The 22128-nt window shown below is 58.0% G+C and overlaps 1 protein-coding gene across 8 annotated transcripts; it reads left to right on the top strand.

Moving 5' to 3' along the window:
- Positions 1-764: 764 nt before the first annotated feature.
- Positions 765-21742, top strand: JUP (junction plakoglobin). Of its 8 annotated transcripts, none has more exons than XM_024553490.3 (15): positions 765-922; positions 10670-10882; positions 12365-12624; positions 12862-13100; positions 13759-13960; positions 14644-14788; positions 14915-15018; positions 16214-16552; positions 18191-18346; positions 18556-18675; positions 19143-19293; positions 19399-19520; positions 20149-20188; positions 20457-20622; positions 20946-21742. In XM_024553490.3, the coding sequence occupies exons 2-14, from the start codon at positions 10675-10677 to the stop codon at positions 20606-20608; spliced, it is 2238 nt and encodes a 745-aa protein (XP_024409258.2). In that variant the 5' UTR covers positions 765-922; positions 10670-10674; the 3' UTR covers positions 20609-20622; positions 20946-21742. The 8 variants fall into 8 exon arrangements, with proteins under 8 accessions (XP_024409258.2, XP_024409257.2, XP_045045865.2 ...); XM_024553489.3 differs by having other exon boundaries at positions 766-922; positions 10667-10882; XM_045189930.3 differs by having other exon boundaries at positions 798-1005.
- Positions 21743-22128: the final 386 nt, after the last annotated feature.

Genomic DNA, 22128 nt, shown 5'->3' with positions numbered 1-22128 from the left:
ATTTAAAAAACCCATATCATTTATTTAAACTCTCACATTTAGCAGTTGTCCGAGTGATTCCCACACACAGCCCTGTGAGGGAGATAGTTAATGTACCCATTTTACAGATGAGAAACGGTGAAAGATGAAGTAACTTGCCTAAGATGATACAACTACTAAGGGGCCGAACTCAAACCCTGGCGTTTTAATTCTAAATCTCATGGACACTCCACCTTTGGTGGGGGGGGGAATCCCAACCCAGAAAAAGCCTATGAAATGCTATACAAATGTTATTACGACTTTGTGGCAAAGGTGAATAAGCCCAGAGAAGCAGCATACCTGACGCTGAGTTGGCAGGCCTGTGAAGGCATCTATCCTTTTCCTTGGCGCTCTCTGACTCACCTGTTGGACAGGTAGGGGGAAGGGGACAGTACTGAGTCTTACCTGATCAGACGTAGGGTGGGGCAAGACACACCCCATTACTCCTATTGGTTCTTCCCTTAGGCTTACTGACAGTTCCTTGCCCAATTAGGAGGAAGTAACCTTATATTTGCCAATAGGTACAGAGTTAGGATGGAACCTTAAATTGGAGGCCGTCCCCAGAGCCGAATGGCAGTCCCTGGGGCCAATGGCCAGTGGATAAACAGAGGAGGCGGTGGAAGAAGGTTGGGGGCGAGGCTCCGCCCCTCGATGGGATAGTCAGGCGAGGCAGCCAGTGAACCCGCGTCAGAGGGCGGGCGTGTCCTCCAGGGGCGGAGCTTCGAGGGGGCGAGAGGCGTGGCTTGACTGTCAGGTCCCTTCGCCTTTTGTTCAGTTACTGAGTTGCTTCCTTGGCCAGAGTCCGGAGCAGCCGCCGCCCGAGCGCGCCGAGCTTAGTTCGCTGCCCGCGCCGGCTCCCAGCCCGGCCTGACCCCTACCCAGCCCGGCCAGGCTCCCAACGCAGGTGCGGACGATCGCGGCTGATATCTCTGGGGCGAGGGAAGGGCGGCAAGCGGCGGAGAGGCCGAAATCTCCGTCTTAGGGCAGGTGAGGGCGGGAGCCGGGGAACCTCGCCCTGCACCGGCGGCAGGGGGCGCGCCGGGGTCCTGGGCGCGGCGACCTTATAAGGGGGGCGCGAGGCTCGTGCCGAGTGTGCTTCCTGGCCCCGTGAGCCGGGGATATGCGAAGGGCGGGAAGTGGTACGGGCAGGTGCTTCGGGAATTGCTCCTTCCCCAGGGCCCGCGGAGCTCGCCCGACGCCGCGTCCCTGACTCTCGCCTGACTCTAGAAGGGGAGACTTTGACCTGTTCCGCCTGCGTCCCAGGGCTCATCTGGTTAGGAATTTACTGTTTGGGAAACTTGCTGCAGCTGGTCTCTTTGGGGCCACCCTCACCCCACCTCACGCGTCATCCTTGCCTTCCCTCCCTCTCTACTCCCCCAGGCCTGGGTGGGGCCCTATTGTCTGCGCCCGGTTTGCCCAGCTGTCGGGGCCGAGCGCACATTTTCCCAGCGATGCGGGCCCCACCTGCCCAGCAGGTGAGCACTCGCAGTCCAGAGGCCCAGTCCTCCAGTTCCGGAGCCTCACTGTCACTGTACCTGCGGCGCCTCCCTCCGCTCCGGTGGGTGCCGGGCTAGGGCTCACCAGCGGATGTGGGGTGGGATGACAGTGGGTCTGCTGCAGGGTCGGCGCTGCGCCCAGCCAGTGTCTGGCACCCAGGGCTCGAACTGGGGTCTGGGCGGAGGCGTCGTGCACGGGTGGAGAATTCACCCGCCCAGTTTCCAGTAGCTGCGGCTTCCAGAGTGTTGATATGGGGACAGGACTACCCCCATTTCTAACCTCTTATTGTAGCGGGGGGAAAATCACCCAAAACAAACTTTCCAGAAGTATTCATGATAGCTTTTTCTGGGGATTTTCCTGCCTCCTTGCCCAGGGTTTACCCCAGGTTTATAGGGTCCTTCTGGGAGCAAAACCCCATCCCCCAGCTAGCCAGGCTCTGGCCCTGCTTGCGCTCTGACCCTGTCCTCCCTGCCTCCACCTCCGTCCTGTTTGTTGGGCCCCTAGGGCTTGAGGTGGGGGTGGGGTGGGCCGAAGGGGAAGCAGCTTCTTCCTTCTCTTCCTGCCTCCGGGGACCACCACACCCCCTCACTAGAGGCCTGCACTGGTGGCTCTCGCCCAAGCTCTGCCTCCTCCCCAGGAATGGGGGTGGGGCACGATCGGGCCAAATGACGATCGTGGGGGAAGCGACTGTTCAGGTCTTTTTTTTTTTCTCTACCCGATCCCCCACGTTATTTAGCAGGCTGGGAATTGAGGGCGAAAAACGCGGAGCAGTGGAGGTTGATTTCCATTCGATTTCTGGATTTTGAAGGTGCATTCCTTCTGGAGGCTTTTGCTGTCCTTTCCCCTCCCACCCCTTTTCCTGAGGGAGTTTGATGGGGAAAGTGGGGCAGAAGGAAGGCTGCTGGGGGGAAGGTTTTTCAGGCAGAGCTGCATTAGCGCCTCCGCCGCGCCCAACTTTCTGAGAGCCCTTCTCCTGGCCGGAGTTGGGGATCTCCACTAAGCTTCCCGCCGTGGTTTTTAAAAATCTGAAGTGTGGTCTTTTTGCAGGGACCTGGAGCCCAGCCTCCTTGGGGAACGTAGGGGGAAATGTGAGAGTCAGGTTCTCCCTTAATCCTAGGGTGAAGGGAAGATCGGAGGATTCAGGGCTGCTTGTCCTCTCAGGAAGATCTTACTACCTCTTCCTGTTTGTGATTGAGACAGTGGGGGCTGGGGTCAGACCCCCATTGAGTGCCCCACACCCAGAAGGATCAGGCTTCCTCCCCCCCAACGTCTGCTCTAGTGGGTGGTGTACCTGTAGGGGTATAAGGGCATGGAATTTGGGCACAAATAATCTGTTTTCCTTCTCAGTGCCAAAGTGGAGGAGGGGAAGGCATTGTAATTACATTGGTTAAATGATTCGTTTAGCTAATCTGGTTTGTCGCTGTGATGAAGAGATAATGCTGAGGAAGGATTACTAGGAAGTGCCTGGTGAAAACTGGCTACTTACTGGATGGAAGTGGGGAGGGGGGAAGGTTGGATCTGATTAGTCATTTCTTGCTAGATCAAGCCCTAGCTGGGGTGACAAGAGTCTTCTCCCCCTCCCCCTCCCCCTCCAGCTCCACCCCATTCCTTTTGGAGGCTGTTTGGGCTGCCAGGGCTGAGGCTCTGAGAGCGAAGCCTGCAGGAATGAATGAAGGCCAGTAGGGAAGGTACCAGTGAGGAGGTCACTCCCTGGCTTGGGAAGGATGAGGAGAGGGGCCACCTGAGAATGAGATGGGGTGATAGACTCCTCAACAAAAGCGCTGTTTACTTGGAGAGGTGTGACCGTGGGGCCTTACTGAGCACAGAGACTTGGGCTTGGACTGAGCAGGGTTTGAACCCTAGCTCTGTCACTCATTTAACTCTGGGGCCTTGGTCACATCACTGTATCTTCTGAGCCTTAGTGACCTCCTTGGTAAACGGGGATAATGATATCTACCTACCCAGTAAAGTACTTGATAAGTGGTGCCTTAAGCCAGGGAGGACTCTGCAGATGCCCAGAACTTCCATTAACTCTTCTCGCTTAATCCTCCTGACTGACTGGCCCCAGGGGCAGGTATCCTTATCCCATTCTACAGGTGAGGACCTGAAAACTCGGGGGAACTTAACTAACTTCCTGGCTGTACCGGGAGACTGGAACAGAGCCAAGGCTGGCACGTAGGTTCTCTGGCTCCAAACCCAGAGCCCATCCTCATGTATCGCCCCGGTGAGGTTCTGGGGAGAGGTTTTCTGCTACTCCCTTTTGAGAGCCTTTTTGCTCAGGGGCTTGGGGAGAAGAGACATTGGAAGGGCCCAGGAAACTATGGGTGGTACAGGTGGGGACGGACAGCTTCGTCAGGAGGGGGTGACTCATGTCCTAGCCTCCAGCTTTCTGAAACCTCCCGTGTGGCTTGGTTTTTAATTCCTGGTGGCGGTCTCTCCCCCAGGCCAGGGTCTGCTGGGGGTGTGTGGAGGAGGTTGGGGGAGGGAAGAGGAGAGCAATGGCCAAAGCTGCCACCGCCTTCTGGCTAGAGCTGGGCAGAGCCATGGGCTGTTCTGTGCTTGTCCCTGTATAGGAAGTGGGAGTTGCCCACTTTGCTGGGGGCTGGGCCTCTGCCAAGATAAGGGGGGGGGTGCGGTGCTCCCTGGAGAGTGGGGAGAAACGAGAGTCAGATTTAGGACTGGGCACACGTCCTGGTGGACCTTGCTGGGCAGTCCTGCCAGACTGCTTTTGAGTGTGGAGCTGGCTGTCCTCTGTTTTGGAGCCTGGGGGTCTGGGGGGCTGCACCCTGGGGTTTTGGCTGCTAGGAGGGCTTTTCTGGTGATGGGGCTTGAAGGAGGGGCTGGTGTCACTGTCCTGTCAGACCTGCCCAGCTTTGGCACCTGTGCCAGCTGGGCACCTGACCCCAGAACGGGCCTGGGAAATAGGGGCCTCTGTAAAAGCCTGTCAGCTCTGGGCTTCTGCATCCCGTGAGGGCAGGAGGGGACCCCGGGCATGGGAAGTATTGATACTGGAGGAGAGAAGGCTGAGGAGACTTGAAGTGACAGAGAAGGCAAGAGAAGGAACTCAGTCCCGGCTGTTAGCTGTAAAGAGGGTGAGGGACTTGCAGTTTTCCGTCACCGGTGAGGATACAAGAGCGACTGATGCTTTTATGGAAGGGATGCAGCTAGACAGGAGGAAGGACTTCCTGTGTGTTGGAGATGAGATCGTGAGTTGAGGAATAAGAGGGAGAGATGGAGGCTCAGAGTTGGCTCTCCTTGGAAGATGAAGCAGGGCCCCGTGTGAGCTGGGGAGGACCCGGAGGGCAGGCAGCTGTTGCTACCCTTTGGGGGTGAATCTGAGATCTGTTGGGGTCCCTGGGGAAACTCTCAGTCTCGGGTCTTCGGGAGAAAAGAGACCTGTCCGTGAGAGGGGCAGGTGTCCGTGAGCTGCCTGCTGGCCCAGTCACCCCCGTGAAGAGAAAGAGAAGTGTGTCTGGGGCAGGTCATCGGGGTTAGTGTGCCTGTAAGTGAGACCCTCAGGCCTCTCTCCTGGGACATGGTTGAATCTGGTGGAGGTCTGGGGCGGGGGGTGGGGGGCATGGGCTGCCCCAGTTTCCAGCAACTTCCTTGGCCAGTCCTGGAGAGAAAGTTGGCTGACCACTCCCCTTCACTCAGCCTCTGGGCACCTCAGCCTTTAAAGCCCTGAGGGCAGAGAGCTCAGCTTTCTGTGACCTGCGAAGTGTGGGTTGACAGCCTGCTTTCTGTCCTGCTGTGGAGCCAGTGGGGTCTTGTGGATTCTTATCTCCGAGGGGTAGAGGGGTGGCAGGCCAAGGGGAGAGTTGGGGCCCGCTGGGCAATGAATATGCTGCTTGTTTGGGGGTGAGGAGGAGGTTGGACTCCCCTCCCTCTTGATTGAAACAGGACTATCTGATCATTTCAAAAAACAACTGGAGAGTTAGAAAAGTCTGCTAGGGAAGAAAAGAAACCGAGGCAGCTACCGCAAATGGTTTTCCCCTTCTCTTTCCTTAGCACCCTCTTGTTTCACAGCCTGCGTCTCGGGGATCTCGCGCTCTGTACACAATACTGCATTTCGACCAAACCTTCTCCCAAATCCTCATTTTCGTCAGCAAATGCTGAACAGGGGATAACGGTGGGGTCTTCCCTGCCCTCCCAGGAGAGGGCCAGGCCCCCAGCCTTGCAGCATGAAACCTGGTGAATCACACCTGAGGAGTCACACCAGCTGGGGTCACCGGGGCCCCCGATCCCCTCAGGTGGTGGGGTGGGGGTGGGCAGGAGGGCAGCCAGCCCTGTGTATGGAGATATATCACCGGCATGTTGCTGTTTCCTGAGGCTGGGTGAAGTGTTTTTCCATCCCCAGGAGTCCAGGTTTGGGGTCATCTGCCGGATTGGGATTTTGCCCACTCAGGTCACCAGCAGGGAATGGAGCCCTCTCTGGGGGAGTCTGGAGGCTCCTGGGTTGCGCCCCCTGGCCTGGCATTTCCCTCTCCTCCAGGTCCCCCCTTCATCTTCCCACCCCGGCGTGTTTGCTTTGGAAAGGAGCCCAGAAGGAAGAAAACAGCCAGCATCTGGGTCGGCCTGACCCGAGCCAGTCCTCTGGCCACTGCTTGGGTGCCCTCCAGACAGGAAACGAGGGCTTTGCTCCAGAAGCTCCAGATGGGCTCCTGTTTTCTCCTGTCCCCAGGGCCGCGCTGGCCATACCTAGCACCCACTTCAGTCTCTGTCCACTTGGAATGACCAGCCTGATGGGGAAGATCATGGCCTGTGAAGGACATCTCATCTGCTGGGGGTTTCCTCCCGGAGCCACCAGTGTGGGGGGAGAGGCCTAGCTGGGAAGCCCCGGCCTGATGGGGGGGGCGGGGAGGCAGGGCTCTCAAGCGAAGCAGTCCTGTCTGTCTCTGTACTTCTCCAGAGTCTGTTTCCATCCGTGCTGCTGGCCAGATCTCAGCTGGAGCCAGAGACAGCATGGGGGAGGGTGGGGGCTGGTGACCCTGCTGAGGCCAGCTTCTCCCCCAGGGCTGCTATGTGGGGAATGTCCATGCCTGACCGGCTGACCACCCTGGCTGCATAAAGGCAGCGCATGTGACTGGGGAGGAGCGCGGCACAGCGACCCCACCTGGCCTCCCCTCCCAGGATGTAGACACAGCACTTTGTCCCCAGCCATGCCCATGCCCCACCCCACCCTGGGGACCCTGGCCTACGCCTGGGGGGCAGCACCCCTCCTAGCCCTCATCAGAGGGATCAGGGTCTGGGTCCCAAAGAGCAGGCCGACTGCCAGCCACTTGGCCCGGCCTGTCTCTGCCGGCCTCCTCCTCTGCCATTTCTTTGCTCCCTTAATGGAAGGATGCTTGCCTGCATCTTTCCAGTCCATAGAGGGCTTCCGCAGTCACTATTGTGTTTGGTCCACACAGCGGTCTGAAGAAGCATGATCGTCTCCACTTTGTAGGTGAGGAGAATGAGGTTTAGGGACATGGAGTGACAGCCCACAGGCACCCAGCCAGTGAGGGGCTGAGGGCCCTGGCCTGACTCCATGCTCTCCCACCCTGCTCACAGCTCCCTTTCTCTCACTGTCTAAGCCCATGATTTGAGTCTGCAAAGGGCGCCAGCCTCTGGCCCAAGGAACCTCTGGGGCCCGCCCGGCCTGCTTTTCCAGCCCTGTAACACAGTGTTTCCCAGCCCGGTTCCAGCCCCTCGGGCGACCTGCGCCGGACCTGGTTTCCAGGTGTCTCACCGACACTTGGCACCTGCAGCCCAGCCCAGCGGTGCCATCACGGACAGTGGGTGCTGGTGGGAGTTGTTTTTAATGCCAGGGCTGGGCCATACTCTGCCAGGACAGCCTTGGATTCAGGGTGCCCAGTGCCAGCCTGCTGGATAGGCTGTGCGGAGGAGGAAGCAAGAAAAAGGGCAGAGGGTGGCCAAAGCAGCCTGGTTGCTTCCTTGCGGATTCCTCCCCAGTGTGCACCAGTGGGGGAAGGCTCCTTTACACACCCTCCCCAGGGCCCTGTCTCCTCTCTTCCTTCCCTTGAGCTGGCCTCCTCGTCCTGTGATGCCAAGAATAGTGTGTGCTGCTAAAAACAAAGGCCCCCCATTCAGCTTAGAAAACCGCCCTGTGTCTGGCTCTGCCCGTCTCTGTCCAGGGCGCGAGGGCAGGGCCCGCGTCTGTCTCGCCCACTTCCACCCTGGTGCTGTCTGGGGGGCACTGTGGCATGTCTCGCTCCAGGTCCAGGGTGGAGAGCGATGAGACCGGACTGGGTGTGGCCCTCTCTACCCTGGGAACTGCAAAAACAGCACTTTTGTTTCTTATGGGAGAATTTCCCTGGTTCTCCTGGGGAGTAGGTGGAGAAAGGTGGGGCTGGTTGTCCGTCCTGCCTGAGGTCTGAGTTCTTTCTAGCCTTCTTCCTGTTGCAGGAATCGCTCTCCCGTGATCTGGTATGTGACCTCTGAATTGCTTTTCGGTTCTGCCCACCCTCAGGCTTCTCTTGTCTGTCTCGGCAATCCTGGCTCCTTATTTCCAGAATCTTGGACACCAGCATTCCCCTGAGACCACCTGGGCCATGCTTCTCTTCATGAAGCACAGAGAGGAAAATTAATTGCCCAAGGATGCTCAGCAAGTTGGTGGAGGAGCTGGGACTGAGCTGGGACACCTGATTTCCCAGCCCGTGCTCTGCCTCCAACCCTTGACCTCAGCTGCTGCTTCTCCTCTTGATGAAGGGGCTCAACCCCCACTCTCCTCTGCAGCTGGGTGTCTGGCCCTTTCTCCTCAACCCCAAGGGTTCCCTCTTTCCCTGGATCCCCCGTTAGGAGCCAGGGGAGCAGCCCTGGTTAGGGGCTGAGGCTAGTCTGCAGTGAGGCTGACCTGCGTTTGAGCAGAGCTCCCCCACGTCCTCCATGTCCAGCCTCGATTTCCTCTCCTGGAAACTGGGAGTAAAATGCCTCCCAGGGTTGCTTGGAGGGAAGAATGAGGTTCATTTGATAGTAAAGGCAGGGAGATGCCCCTTGTCTTAGGAACCCTCTGATCTCTGTAAGGACTCTGGTCCCCCTGGGCTGGTGGGGGGCATGCTGAGGAAGCGCCCCTCCTGTGGCCAGCCTTGGACAGCAGGCAGGTGAAGAAGGGTGAGGGCTGCCTGCCTCTGCAGGGGTGGGGGCTTTTCCAACTGTGGTGGTGGGTGTTTTTAGGATCAGGCCTGGAGACGCCCAGCTTGTCCCAAGTGGACTTGGTAGAGGCTCGCCGTCCAGGTGTCGGCTCAGCCATCCTCCTGGCCGAATGGTGTTTATTTACAGCGTTAAAACAGCATGCTTCCTGAGGCAGCTTCACCTTCCTTCTCCTGGTTCCGTGACAGGCATGCTCCTCCCCAACTCTCCTCTGTTCCCTCTCTCCAGGGAGGGCAGGACTGCCAGACAGGGCGGTGTGGTTGGGGGTGCCGGGGGCTCCCCCTGAAAGAGTCACACTTGGTCAGTGCCTGGGAAGCGGCTGGCACATCTGGTGGCACCAAGACGGCTGTCTTGTGTTCCTGGGCCTGCTTCTGTTCAGCAGCCCGAAACTCTGAGTCACGCAGGGTGATGCCGTGGGGGAGGGGAAGAGGCTCTGGGAGCAGCTCTGGCTCCTGCCACTGCCTGTTCCAGGTGTGCTCTGGGCCGGGGAGGAGCCAGGCATCACCATAAAAGGCAGTGAAACCTGAAGGGCCCTTTGTCATCCTTTTCTCCGGGAGGGTGGCACCAGCCAGGCCTCCCTGGGAAGACAGATCCCTGGTGATCTTGGTTACTGGTCTGGGGCCAGGCTGCACTGGCCACCCCTCCCTCGTTCTCACCCGGTCCCCCCACACAGCGGGTTTAAGGTGCTGGGTGGACCAGCCCGTGGTCTTTTTGCTGACAGAGGCCACACTGGGCCTGCAAGGCTGCAGACTTGGGTGTCACTCATGCTTGCATCTGGTCCCGGCTCTGCCATTTCCGTGCTGTGCCCCTCACCTGGTGGAGCCTCCATTCCCACGTCTGTGAGTGAGGAAGCAGAGCGTGCGCTTTGAGACCCGCTTCTGCGGACGGCGCTTTGGTGGAAGGTCCAATACCAGGTCAGCCCTTACTGGAGCCTGGCCTCCCTGGTGCCGATGCCCCAGGTAGGCTCCCAGGACAGAGAGCCAGACAGCAGGTGGGGATTTGCCTCCCTGGGACAGAGTAGGGTCCAGCTCGTCACTACCCTCAAGTGGCCCAAATCTCTGCAGAGAGGGAGGGGTGACTGAATGACAGCCACCGCCGCAGGGCCTGCCTCGCTCCTCTCCCCTGGCCTGGGCTCTAGGAGGCCAGGAGGTGTGCAAACGCCTGCAGGGCAGAGGCAGTGCTGACACCCGGCCACTGTCCCCAACATCTGTCCGCACTGTGAGCCAGGCACCATGCTGGGTCCTTTACAAATACGGTCCTCATGACAACCTGCTGGGGAGGTGGGGCTACCCCATTTTACAGATGGGGACACTGAGGCTCAGCGGACAAATGAATCACCCTTGTATTATGTGGCTGAAATTTGAAGCTGTCGATGGGACTCAGAATTCTGGGAAAGGTTTCCAGGAGCTGGGGTGCTGGAGAGATGGGGAATCTCAGGCCCCGGGCCTCAGGGGCCACTTGCCATCCTGCACCGTCTGCGGAAATGAGATCCTAAGGGATCCTGGGCACCTCTGGCTGCTTTCAGCAGCCTCCCCAGCTTCCCAGGGAAAACTTTCCAACTGCTTCCCTGTCCGTCCAGCCAGCTCCTGGTGCAGCAACCTCACCTCCAGCAGCCTTCCCAGGGAGCCCCAGTGGGTGGGTAGGGGCGTCTGCGGGACTCCAGGAGCTATTGGAGGCCTTGAGTGCTTTCTCCTCTGGGAGTGTTGGGAAGGGTCAACAAGGTGGGGGAGACCAGGGCTGGGTTGGGGCATCTAGCTTTTTACTTCCCTACCCCCATGGGGTTCACCCCATCCTGGCTGGAGGTCAGAGATGCAAGCCCAGGACTCACATGTAGCTATCCCTCCCCCGTCTCCTTCTGGCCCCCAGCTCCCTCACCACAGCCCACTGGGGCCCTTGGGCTTGCCTTGGGAGTAAGGGGCAGTGGGCAAGCTGGGGGCTGGGCCAGCCAATGGGATGCCCCAGTGGGGCCAGCTGATTTCTTGCCCCTTCTTTGTGTCCCAAGCAGCCACCATGGATGTGATGAACCTGATCGAACAGCCCATCAAGGTGACGGAGTGGCAGCAGACGTACACCTATGACTCGGGCATCCACTCAGGCGCCAACACCTGCGTGCCCTCGATCAGCAGCAAGGGCGTCATGGATGAGGAGGAGGCCTGCGGGCGCCAGTACACCGTCAAGAAGACCACCACCTACACCCAGGGGGTTCCTCAGAGCCAAGGTCGGGAACCCCGGGCACCATTCCTTGGGAATACTCCAGCAGAATATTGGGCCCTGCAAGGGCGTCAGGGTAGAAGGAGGTGGACTCTAGGGCCTCCAAGTCTGAAGGAAGAGGCGCAGCTACCTTAGGTTGCTCCCATCTGGGAGGGAGGCAGATTCTGCCTTGTGAGCCTCTAGGATGGAAGGGAGGGACAGATCCTGCCCACCCGTCTGAAGGAAGAGATGCTGTCTTTGCCTTCCACACATTTACAGAATGATGAGGGGTGTCACCTTTGCCTTCCAAAACCCAGGGGCTGTAGAAATGCGTCATCCTTTTGCTCTAGGACCTTCAAGGTTGATGGGGAGGCAGAGCTCCAGCCCTGAGGGAGCCCCTAGTTTGGAAGAGGAGGTGCAGTTCTCAAGCCTGAGAGCTCTTGGTGGGGTGCGGGGAGGAATCAAGACCGGCATGTGGAGCATGCTGACGTGGGAACGGCCGGGGCCAGGTGGGGAAGTGACCAACCCAGCCTTGGGGGTTAGGGATGCGGATGCCCCACCAGCATGCAGGTGGGAGAGCCAGGTCAAGGTCTCCTCCCCAATTAATTGGAGGGTGGAAACTCTGCCTCCCTCTCCCTGGGGCACCTGGACACTGGCCAGGGCAGGGCTGCCTGGGAAGCCTGGGCAGCTGTTTGTGGGACTCCCAGGTCCACCCGGGAGGCGGAACCTGGAGTCTGAGCTAAGAACCTATTTCCTGCTTTTGAAACCGACTGCCCTGACTTTCCCTCGGATGAGCTGTATGTCTCTGGGTGTCTCCTGCCTCTGAGTCTTGACTTGCCTGTCCATGTAATGGGAGAGTTGCCTCCTTTGGGATGCTGAGAGTATAATTAGAATCATGAGATTTCAGGGGTGAAGAGAAGCAGGTTGTTTCATCTGACCATGACCCGGTTGTTAAGGGAGGGACCCAGAGTCGGGGTCTTGGCTCTGGAGTCAGATTGTCTGAGTTCAGATCCCAGCTTGGGTTCCTATAACCTCTTGGTGACTCAGTTCTTCCATCTATAAAGTGGAGATAATAATAGTACTTACCTTGTAAAGTTGTTGTAAGATTAAATGAGAAAATACAAGAAAAATGAGTAATTCACTGCCAGGTACATAATAAATACTCCAAAAATGTTAGCTATGCCTTCTAATAATAACAATCACTAATGTGTCTGCAGTGGGATGTGCCAGACACACGAATCCTTCCCAGGGCAATTCCTGACTATTACCTCATTTAATTCTCAGAGGAATTCCCAGTGGCAGACAGAACAGATGGTGACCTAACTGAGGTGATAGTGACCTCCCCAAGGGCCCCGGTTAGAGGCAGCCTTGTAGGTGGAATGCTGGGCCTTTGGTCGGGTTAGGAGGCAGCCCAGAGAATCCCAGTGGGCTCTTTGCACAGCCTGCCCTGCTCCCCTTCTCGGCCTCTTCTCGGCCTTCTGCAGCTCAGTCCCTGTCCATTGGTCCCTAGGTGACCTGGAGTACCAGATGTCCACCACAGCCCGAGCCAAGCGGGTGCGGGAGGCCATGTGTCCTGGCATGGCAGGGGAGGACAGCTCGCTACTGCTGGCCACCCAGGTGGAGGGGCAGACCACGAACCTGCAGCGGCTGGCGGAGCCATCCCAGCTGCTCAAGTCGGCCATCGTACATCTGATCAACTACCAGGATGATGCCGAGCTGGCCACCCGGGCCCTGCCGGAGCTCACCAAACTGCTTAACGATGAGGACCCGGTCCGTGAGGGGCCTAGCTGGGGTGGGGGCAGACAGGGGAGGGAGAGGTCAGGCGTCCACAGGGGAGGGTCCTACCTGGGACAGAGGGAAATCATTGACCCAGAGCCCCATCAGCAGGGAGAGCTTGACCTGGGTCCCTATGAGCTTTGTGCATGGGTCCCCTGGTCACCTCCCTCTGACAGTGGCAGCTGGACCTGGAGGATCTGCTCACTTCCATCCTTGCGTCTGCTCCTCCAGGTGGTGGTGACTAAGGCGGCCATGATTGTGAATCAGCTGTCAAAGAAGGAGGCGTCGAGGAGGGCCCTGATGAGCTCTCCCCAGCTGGTGGCTGCTGTTGTGCGTACCATGCAGAACACCAGCGACCTGGACACGGCCCGCTGCACCACCAGCATCCTGCACAACCTCTCCCACCACCGCGAGGGGCTGCTTGCCATTTTCAAGTCTGGTGGCATCCCCGCCCTGGTTCGCATGCTCAGGTACTTACTGTGTACTCACAGTGGGGGCCCAGGCCTCCCTGACCTGGCCTTCCCCCTCCTTTCCCTGGGCTTCCATACAATATTCATTGAGCACCTACTACGTGCCAGGTGTAGAACCATAGCCAGTCTTGCTACTTAGCTGGTCATGTCATGAGCAGGTTAGTGATGAGGCTACAGTACATTCTAGGGCAGGGGGTGTCTGAGACTGTTCAGACCTCTGAGAAGCTGTTGACTGTACTAGCAGGGTTGATGGATGAGTGGAGTTTGGCTGTTGTAAATGAAGGGAAGAGTATTCCAGGGGGAGGAACAGCGTGTTCCCTTGCCACCTTTATCTTTCTGGCCTTGCAATGTTGATTGGCCTCTTTCCTTATATAGTAGTTACTCTAGAGGTAGGGACAGGTTTCAAGGGGACCTACTCTCTGCCCAGCTGCAGGCTGGGAGCCTAGGAGCAGGAGGGGTTGTGGTCCCCGTGGGGAGAGGACAGGTGCTGTGTGCCCTGTGCATAAAGGTGGGCTGGGCTCAGGGACGATGAGATGTTAGCGAAGGGTGGTTTCCATGGGGACATTGGTACCAGAGAAGGCTTGCAGGGGGAGGTGGCCTACATTTATGTCAGGCCCCCGGGACCCGACTCACCCTAGCCCCCTGCCCGCCACCCCAGCTCCCCCGTGGAGTCCGTCCTGTTCTACGCCATCACCACGCTGCACAACCTGCTGCTCAACCAGGAGGGCGCCAAGATGGCGGTGCGCCTGGCCGACGGGCTGCAGAAGATGGTGCCTCTGCTCAACAAGAACAACCCCAAGTTCCTGGCCATCACCACCGACTGCCTTCAGCTCCTGGCCTATGGCAACCAGGAGAGCAAGGTGGGCCCTCCCTGCCCCCCCACCAGGACTCACGGTCCCCCATTCCGTCACCTTCCGTCCCTCTGCGGCCTCAGACCGCTGCCTCCTGACCGCTTTTAGGTTACATATATATGTACGTGCAGTTATTTTACTGTATAGCTATTTCATTAAGTGGGGGCCCCAGATTTAGTTTGAGGGAAGGCATCTGAATTGCTCCTGATTTTCCACCTTTGTGAACAATGCTGTAATGACTATCTTTGGGCACAGAGCTGTTCCCAAAGAGTGGGAAATTTTTCATCAGCAGGGCTAACGTTTTAATATTGCTAAGCTTTTCTCCCAATTGGCAGATTGCTTTCCAAAATGATTGTGTTATTTAGTGTCATCAGTGGTGATGTTTGTTAGTCCACGTTCCCCTCATCCTTGCCAGCATTGTGTATTATCCTGTTTTCAAGATTGCGGCTTTAAAAAAAAATTTTCTTTTAAGATTTTATTTATTTTATTTTTAGACAGAGGGGAATGGGAGAAGAAAGAGAGAGGGAGAGAAATATCCGTGTGTGATTGCCTCTTGCGCGCCCTAATAGTCACAGAATCTCTTGAGGTCTTAGCTGAAGTTCAATAATGGCAGCTCAGTCAGCCCCCTTTCCCTTCCTCGTTCATCGTCGTATTCCGTCTGTCACACAGTCATCCTCCCCCTCTCCTCATAGCTCATCATCTTGGCCAACGGAGGGCCCCAGGCCCTCGTGCAGATCATGCGCAACTACAGTTATGAGAAGCTGCTCTGGACCACCAGCCGCGTGCTGAAGGTGCTGTCGGTGTGTCCCAGCAATAAGCCTGCCATCGTGGAAGCTGGTGAGGAACATGGCCTGTGACGGAGGCGCATGTGGCTGGGAGGGCCAGGGTGGGGCCCGGTCTAGCGGCCAGGCTCAGTTAGCTGTGCTCCCCTGTGGCTGACGTGACCCCTGTCCCCCACCGCAGGTGGGATGCAGGCTCTGGGCAAACACCTGACGAGCAACAGCCCCCGCCTCGTGCAGAACTGCCTCTGGACCCTGCGCAACCTCTCAGATGTGGCCACCAAGCAGGTGAGGAAACAGCTCGGGCCTGGGTTCTCCTCTTCGGCCCCCCTGTCCTCCTGTCTTACCGGAGTCTGACCCTAGGACCCTGGGAGTCCTCGGGCCTCTAAATCATGCCCTGTTATGGCAGAGGCTGGAAGTACCCTGGAGGCCCTCATCCCTTTAGCTTCAGGCTCTAATCTCTATTAGGAACTCGAGAAGGGGAATCAATGAAGGGGGCTGCTTTTCTAAGCTGGGTTTCAAGTGGCACCAGGAGAACAGCTTTGACCTAGACTCCGGTGGGGAGCAGCAGAGTGCTAAGAGACAGCTTGGAGGCCCCAGTGGCCAAAAACACGGCTTAAGGGGAAAAGAAAAACAGTTTCAGGACAGGTCTCCCGGTTCCTCCTTACAACCTATCATTCCTAAGAGCCCCATCACAGACTGTTTTGTGAGCACTGGCTGTGTGCTGGACTCTGCTGGACTCTCAGACGTAATCTCAGTCGCCCCTCCCACCACTAGAGGCAGAGTGTGGGACAGGTTGTTCAGATGGAGAAACAGAGGCTCGGGGAGTTAACTAAGGCCCTTGGTCACAGCTAAGAAACGGCAGGGCTGGGATGTGAACCCAGGACTGTATGTCCCCAGAGCCCCAGGTCTTCCTGTTCTACCACAAAGCCCACATGTCCCGCCCTCCCAGGAGAAGAGAGGCTTCCTGAAAGTGGATTTGGCCTGGGGATCACTGAGGGGGCAGCTGTGAAGACCCAGAAAGGTGGAAGCATGTAAAAATGGGTCGGCTGGGCCACTGAAGCCTGTGGCGTCCTCCTTAGTCTCCTCCTGGCCTGGGGGCCGCCGCCCTTGGCCTGAGTGGGGCTCTGCCTGTGTCTGAGCCTGCAGAGGAGGAGCAGGGAGCTGGAGGAAAGAGGGTGGAGCTTAGAGACAGGCCTGGGTTCCCATCCTGCTGACCAGCCATGAGCCTGAGGGCAAGCCACACAACCTCTCTGAGTCTCACTCGCCCACAAGGGGGCGCTGCTCTCACAGGTGTCTGCAGGATCACAGGGATGAAGGTGCCCAGGCGCACAGGCAGGGCCCACTAAGTATCAGCCAAGTGGGCTCGAACCACCGCCCCCCGCCCCCCCCCCCCCCACGCCGTGTCATCTCTCTCCCCTGGGCCATACATGGGAGCCGTTGGGAGTCCCTCTCACACATCACTGCCTTCCCCTGACCCTAGGAGGGACTGGAGAGCGTGCTGAAGATTCTGGTGAACCAGCTGAGCGTGGACGACGTCAACGTCCTCACCTGTGCCACGGGCACGCTGTCCAACCTGACGTGCAACAACAGCAAGAACAAGACGCTGGTGACGCAGAATAGCGGCGTGGAGGCTCTCGTCCATGCCATCCTGCGCGCCGGCGACAAGGACGATATCACGGAGCCTGCCGTCTGCGCTCTGCGCCACCTCACCAGCCGCCACCCTGAGGCCGAGATGGCCCAGAACTCCGTGCGCCTCAACTATGGCATCCCGGCCATTGTCAAGCTGCTCAATCAGCCCAACCAGTGGCCACTGGTCAAGGTACAGCCGCCCCTGTGCTGGGGGTTAGGGCGGGGCAGGAGCACTGTGCAGTCAGGACTAGGTACCGTAGACAAAGCTGCAGCCGCCCCTGTGCTGGGGGTTAGGACGGGGCAGGAGCACTGTGCAGTCAGGACTAGGTGCCCTGGACAAAGCTGCTATGAGCCCTGAGAGAGAAGTCCGTTTTTCTCTCGTGGAATAGACGTACATGCTGGCTCTGCTCCTGAGAGCCAGGATCTCGCAGCTCACCTGTCCCCAAGGCAGAGCTTCAAAGTTTTAATATGCGTGGGCAGTCTCATTTATTTTTAGAGAGGGGAAGGGAGGGAGAAAGAGAGGCAATGTGTGGTTGCCTCTTGAGCGTCCCCTACTGGCATCCTGGCTCAAAACCTGGGCATGTGCCCTGACTGAGTATCGAACTAGTGACCCTTTGGTTCACAGGCGGGTGCTCAATCCACTGAGCCACACCAGCCAGGGCATTTCTAACAGGCTCCTAGGTGTTGCTGCTGGTCCACAGAGCTCACTTCTTATTGGAGGGGGTCTGGACGAGAGAGTTGTGCTCACAGCAGTGGTTGGGCTGTGTCATTCCGCCCAATGCATTCTGGTCCCCGAAGCGTGGGAGGCTAGCAGTGACCAGGAAGTGGGACACGTTACTTTAGCCCACACCCTGGAACTCGGTCATTTGGCTACATGTAGGTGCAAAGAGACTAGCAATGTGTCAGAGGGCCATGTGTCTGTTAACTCAGGAGAGATGCTAAGAAGGACAAGGGGTTGAGAGGATTCTGGGGTGTACCTGGTACCTGCCAGAGGGAGTCCTGGGTATGAAGGGGTGGGGCCTTCTCGGGAGAGCCAGCTGGCACTGGCTATATTTTAGACAATTTAACAGGACAGAGAAGAATGACTGTATGTGATTATGCACATTAAAAAAAAATTCATAGTGAGACTAAAAAGGGCAGCTCGTGGCTGCTCGTTGGGCTTGGAGCCTCCTGCAAGCCCGAGGTAGGGAGGGGCTTGCCTCCTGACCCAGCAGCTAACTGACAGGTGACTGTGGCAGCTCGTCTGCCCTGTGCCCATGTCCCCACCGCTCACATGGCTTTCATCCCTGCTGCCCTGGCTTCTTGGTTTGAGGATCCAATTAGATGATAAACTGCCTTGCAAGACCCTGAGGGACCCTGGGAGGCCAGAGTGGCTCCTGGGAGTCGGGGGACCCTGGGGAGGAGAGCACGGCCCTGCTGGGGATGGATTACCACGTGAGCATCCCAAAGGGAGGAGGCCTTGGGCTCGACTGTAGTGAGGTCTCCCTGATAACCAGGGTTTGGGAACTGTCAGAAAAGCTAGTGTGGCTTGTGTCTCTGGGGGCGGAGGTAATCAAGGGGGTAAGGGTGAGGGTGAGGCATGGGGACTGGCAGGATGTTCTGGAATAGAGTATTGTTTTGTAGGGGCTATTAGAGTTAGATGAGAATTTACAGATCCTGTGGAATGAAGGACACAGGCTGGGCTGAGCTCGTTCTCTGGAGACCTTCTAGCACATCTATATCCGGCCGAGGGGACAGAGATGACAGGGCAGGAGGAGGTGATGCTGGGAAACTGGGGTCCTCCAGACACTCAAGAACCAACCCTGGTTATGGTCCCTTTTCTTGCCAGGCAACCATCGGCCTGATCAGGAATCTGGCCCTGTGCCCAGCCAACCACGCCCCACTGCAGGAGGCAGCGGTCATTCCTCGCCTCGTCCAGCTGCTGGTCAAGGCCCATCAGGATGCCCAGCGCCACGTGGCTGCAGGCACCCAGCAGCCCTACACGGTGAGGGCTGGTGGTGCCTGTGGCTGCCCTCCCTGGGGGCAGGATGGCCTCTGTGTGCACGTGTGTGCATGCGAGTGTGTACATTCGGGGAGGCAATTTGCAACCGATGCCCCTCTAAGGACCAGCGAGGTTTTGTCAGAGTGTTGGGGGCTGTGAGGCCATGTCCAAGGGTCGCCTGTCGCCATGCCCCAATGCCCCCTCTTGTGCAGGATGGCGTGAGGATGGAGGAGATTGAGGAGGGCTGCACTGGAGCCCTGCACATCCTCGCCCGGGACCCCATGAACCGCATGGAGATCTTCCGGCTCAACACCATCCCCCTGTTCGTGCAGGTGAGTCTGGGCAGGTGGGCAGGAGAGGTCTCCCCGATAGGCAGGGGCCTGTCCCCGCTGCTGAACTGGGAAGGTTGGCAGCCACGGGTCAGGTGATCGATGTGGTGTGGTTATTGTTTTGCTTTGTAGCATTCTCTTTCTTTCTTTCTTTAGTATCCGTGTGAACTCACAGGGAAAGTTTTTTAGTAATATAGGAAGTGCTTCCCGCTATGTCGGATGGAAAAGTAGGATGCACAGATGACTGATGAAAATTCAGTAGAAATATACGAATGTGTTAACAGGCTGTGTCTGTCTGGGTGGGGATTTGTGGCTGGCTTTCTTTTCCGTTTATTCCTGCTTTTTTCTTAGACTTTCTACGCTTTCTAGTATGAGCTTGGGTTACATCCAGAAAAGGGAGGCAGGGATGGGTAGGGCTCTGCAGTGCTCTGCCCGCCTGCCTTACCCCACCCCGCGCCCCCTTCCCCCAGCTCCTGTACTCGCCGGTGGAGAACATCCAACGTGTGGCCGCTGGGGTCCTGTGCGAGCTGGCCCAGGACAAGGAGGCAGCTGACGCCATTGATGCTGAGGGGGCCTCGTCCCCACTCATGGAGCTACTTCACTCCCGCAACGAGGGCACTGGTGAGAGGCCGTGCTGGGGGCGAGGGGGCGAGGGAAGGGGCTGGGCCTCGTCCCCCGAGCCTGCGCGGAGGCAGGTGCCTGACGGGGCCTTTCTCCCCTGCTCAGCCACCTATGCTGCAGCTGTCTTGTTCCGAATCTCCGAGGACAAGAACCCAGACTACCGTAAACGCGTGTCCGTGGAGCTCACCAACTCCCTCTTCAAGCACGACCCGGCTGCCTGGGAGGCCGTGAGTGTCCCGGGGTGGGCTGGGCCCACGGTGGTGCAGGTCGCACCCAGCACAGGGGACAGTACTTCCAAGGGGGCGCCTGCCATCCTGGCAACGTCATAGGTTTTTATTTCTCAGTTGGGTCGTTAAGGATGATTCTCAGGAGATGGAAAGAGTAGGTTGAACTGCCCATGTGTTTTTGACCAACCCAAATGGCAATTTAATTTTGCCCAAACTAATATAAAGTGTTGAGGCCAGACCTGGCCTGCAAACCAGGCATGTGCCCCTACTGGGAATCGAACCCGCAGCCTTTGTGTGCACAAGCCAGCGCTCAATCCACTGAGCCACACCAGCCAGGGCCTGGCAGCCATTCTTGAGTCCTCTTCCCTCCAGTCCCCTTCCCAGGGCTGTTCTTATTCTGTTCATGCTTATTCCCAAGCATGATTGGTGGGACCCTTCCCCCTGGCGAGGTGCCTGAGGAGAGGAGTTGATCAGGGTACCAGGTAGCCCCATTTCATCTTCTGTCCCCTCACGGGGCCTTGGCTTTTCCCCTGGCCCCCTTTATAGAAGCATCTCTAGCCGCCTACTCACAGCCCCTGTGTTTTCCACCCTCTCCCACCCCTCAGTGTCTCTCTGCCTCCTTCCTCAGGCCCAGAGCATGATCCCCATCAATGAACCTTATGCAGACGGTAAGTGGGCGCCGAGTTCTCAGGGCCCTGGGGAGCGGGGGAGGGGCGCGGGCATGTGAGTGAGGGACACTGTCTCCAGGGCCAAGGGCCCATGGCAGCTACTGTTTAGTATCCACACGAACTCCTGCCAAGGTCCCCTGACAGGGTTTAGGGAAGCGGGTCAGGCCCACCGGGGTCAGGCAGAGGTAGAGGAGGTGGCTGAGGGCTGTCCAGGCCCTCCACCGGGTGGCCTATGGACCCTGGACAGAGTCCCCCTTCTTCTTCCCAGACATGGATGCCACCTACCGCCCCATGTACTCAAGTGACATGCCCCTGGACCCCATGGAGATGCACATGGACATGGACGGGGACTATCCCATCGACACCTACAGCGATGGCCTCCGGCCCCCCTACCCCACTGCGGACCACATGCTGGCCTAGCCTGCTCGACCTCAGTAAGGCACTTCCACTTTGCAGCCTCCCCCGTGGCTGTGGCTGCTGAGACACGCTTTCCCTTCCCTCCAGGACCTCCTTCTCCCGGAGGCCCTCTCACGTGTCTATTGAAACTCTGGCTTCCTTTTGGGAGAAGGAGTGTGGGGCCTTTTGCTATTGAGCTCCCCCAAGGGAGGTGTGCCTTGGCCTGCCTTAATTCTTTCATCTTTGCTGGGACTCGGGATCCTGCCCCTTCTGTGGGTGGTGGGTGGGTGTCGTGGGAATGGCACGAGCTTCCAGGGGGCACAGGCCTGCCCTGAACCCTCTGTGTCTGTCCCACCCCCAGGTGCGGCTCCTCGTCTGAGAGACTCTTGGTGCAGACGATGAGGCGAGACAGAAAAGTGCCTGAGCCTGGGGGACCGGGGCCGTGACTTCCTGCCGAGCCCCATGCCTCCATAGGGTCTTCTTGGGATGGTGACACGCTCCTGCTTTTCTCTTCTGGGCTGTGGGTCAGCGATGGCCTGATGCCCCTCCCCAGTCCTGTGGCCCTGCCACTAAAGCTTTAGATTCTGTCCCCCAGCAGTGCCCCCGTCCCTGCCCTGGCTGCCTGTCTCCAGCTACCTGGGCCCACAGGGCTTTGGTTCCTTCTCTGGGTCTGATTTTCTCATCGAACTCCGCCTGACCAACTGTCCTGAACCCCTAGGGTCTCCAGGATCCAGGTTCAAGACCCAAAGCCCCAGAATCCAAAGCACCTCTTGAAAAGTTCAGGGGCTGTCCAAGGAGATGGGGCAGTGATGTGGAGAGTGAGTCCCCCACTCCAGGACCCTGCCTGCCTCTCTCCCCAGGATGCTCAGTTGGCTTTGGCCCCCTCCCGTGGGTGGGGCTCCGGGGACAGCTCCTTCACACGCCCATCCTACCTACACGACTGCCCTGCCTGACCTGAGAAGTGCTCTTGCCTGACCCCGCTGGTGTGTGGTGAGGGGCTTTCTCCTCCCTTTCCTCTTTCAACCCACCCCCCAACCTCTTGCACATGGGTAGGGGGGCTAGGAGAGGTCCCTGCGGAGAGTTTTATTATCGCTTTATGTTTTTGGTTATTGGTTTTTTGTATAGACCAAAGCAATGACAATAAAACTAACACACAGATCCAGTGGAGGCTGTTTGGGGGTCTGGGGTGGGGAGATGGGGGCTCCCTTAGCAGCCTCACAGCCGCCTTGTGTATAGGAAAGATGGAGAGAGGGGGGTCGAGAGAAAGGAATGTTTAGGGAGATAAGAGTTGATCTAACTTAATACAAGCCCGTAGGACTCCACCTTGGAACCTTAGGAGGCTAAGAGGGGCTTAGAGGTGACCTTCAGGGACACCAGGTGTTATTCTTCTCTCCTATGGGTCACCTCCTCGCTGGCCTCTCAGCCTCCAGCCCTGCCCCCTCTGGCCTGAATGTACATTTGGTGGATTTCTCCTGGGAATAACACTCCCTGTGGCCTGTGGCTTGGAGTCCAGGCCCCTCTGTGGTCTGCAGTGGGCGCACCCC

Source organism: Desmodus rotundus, chromosome 9 (genome assembly GCF_022682495.2).
Source record: "Desmodus rotundus isolate HL8 chromosome 9, HLdesRot8A.1, whole genome shotgun sequence".
Taxonomy (NCBI): Eukaryota; Metazoa; Chordata; class Mammalia; order Chiroptera; family Phyllostomidae; genus Desmodus; species Desmodus rotundus.
This window is presented reverse-complemented; position numbering and strand designations above follow the sequence as displayed.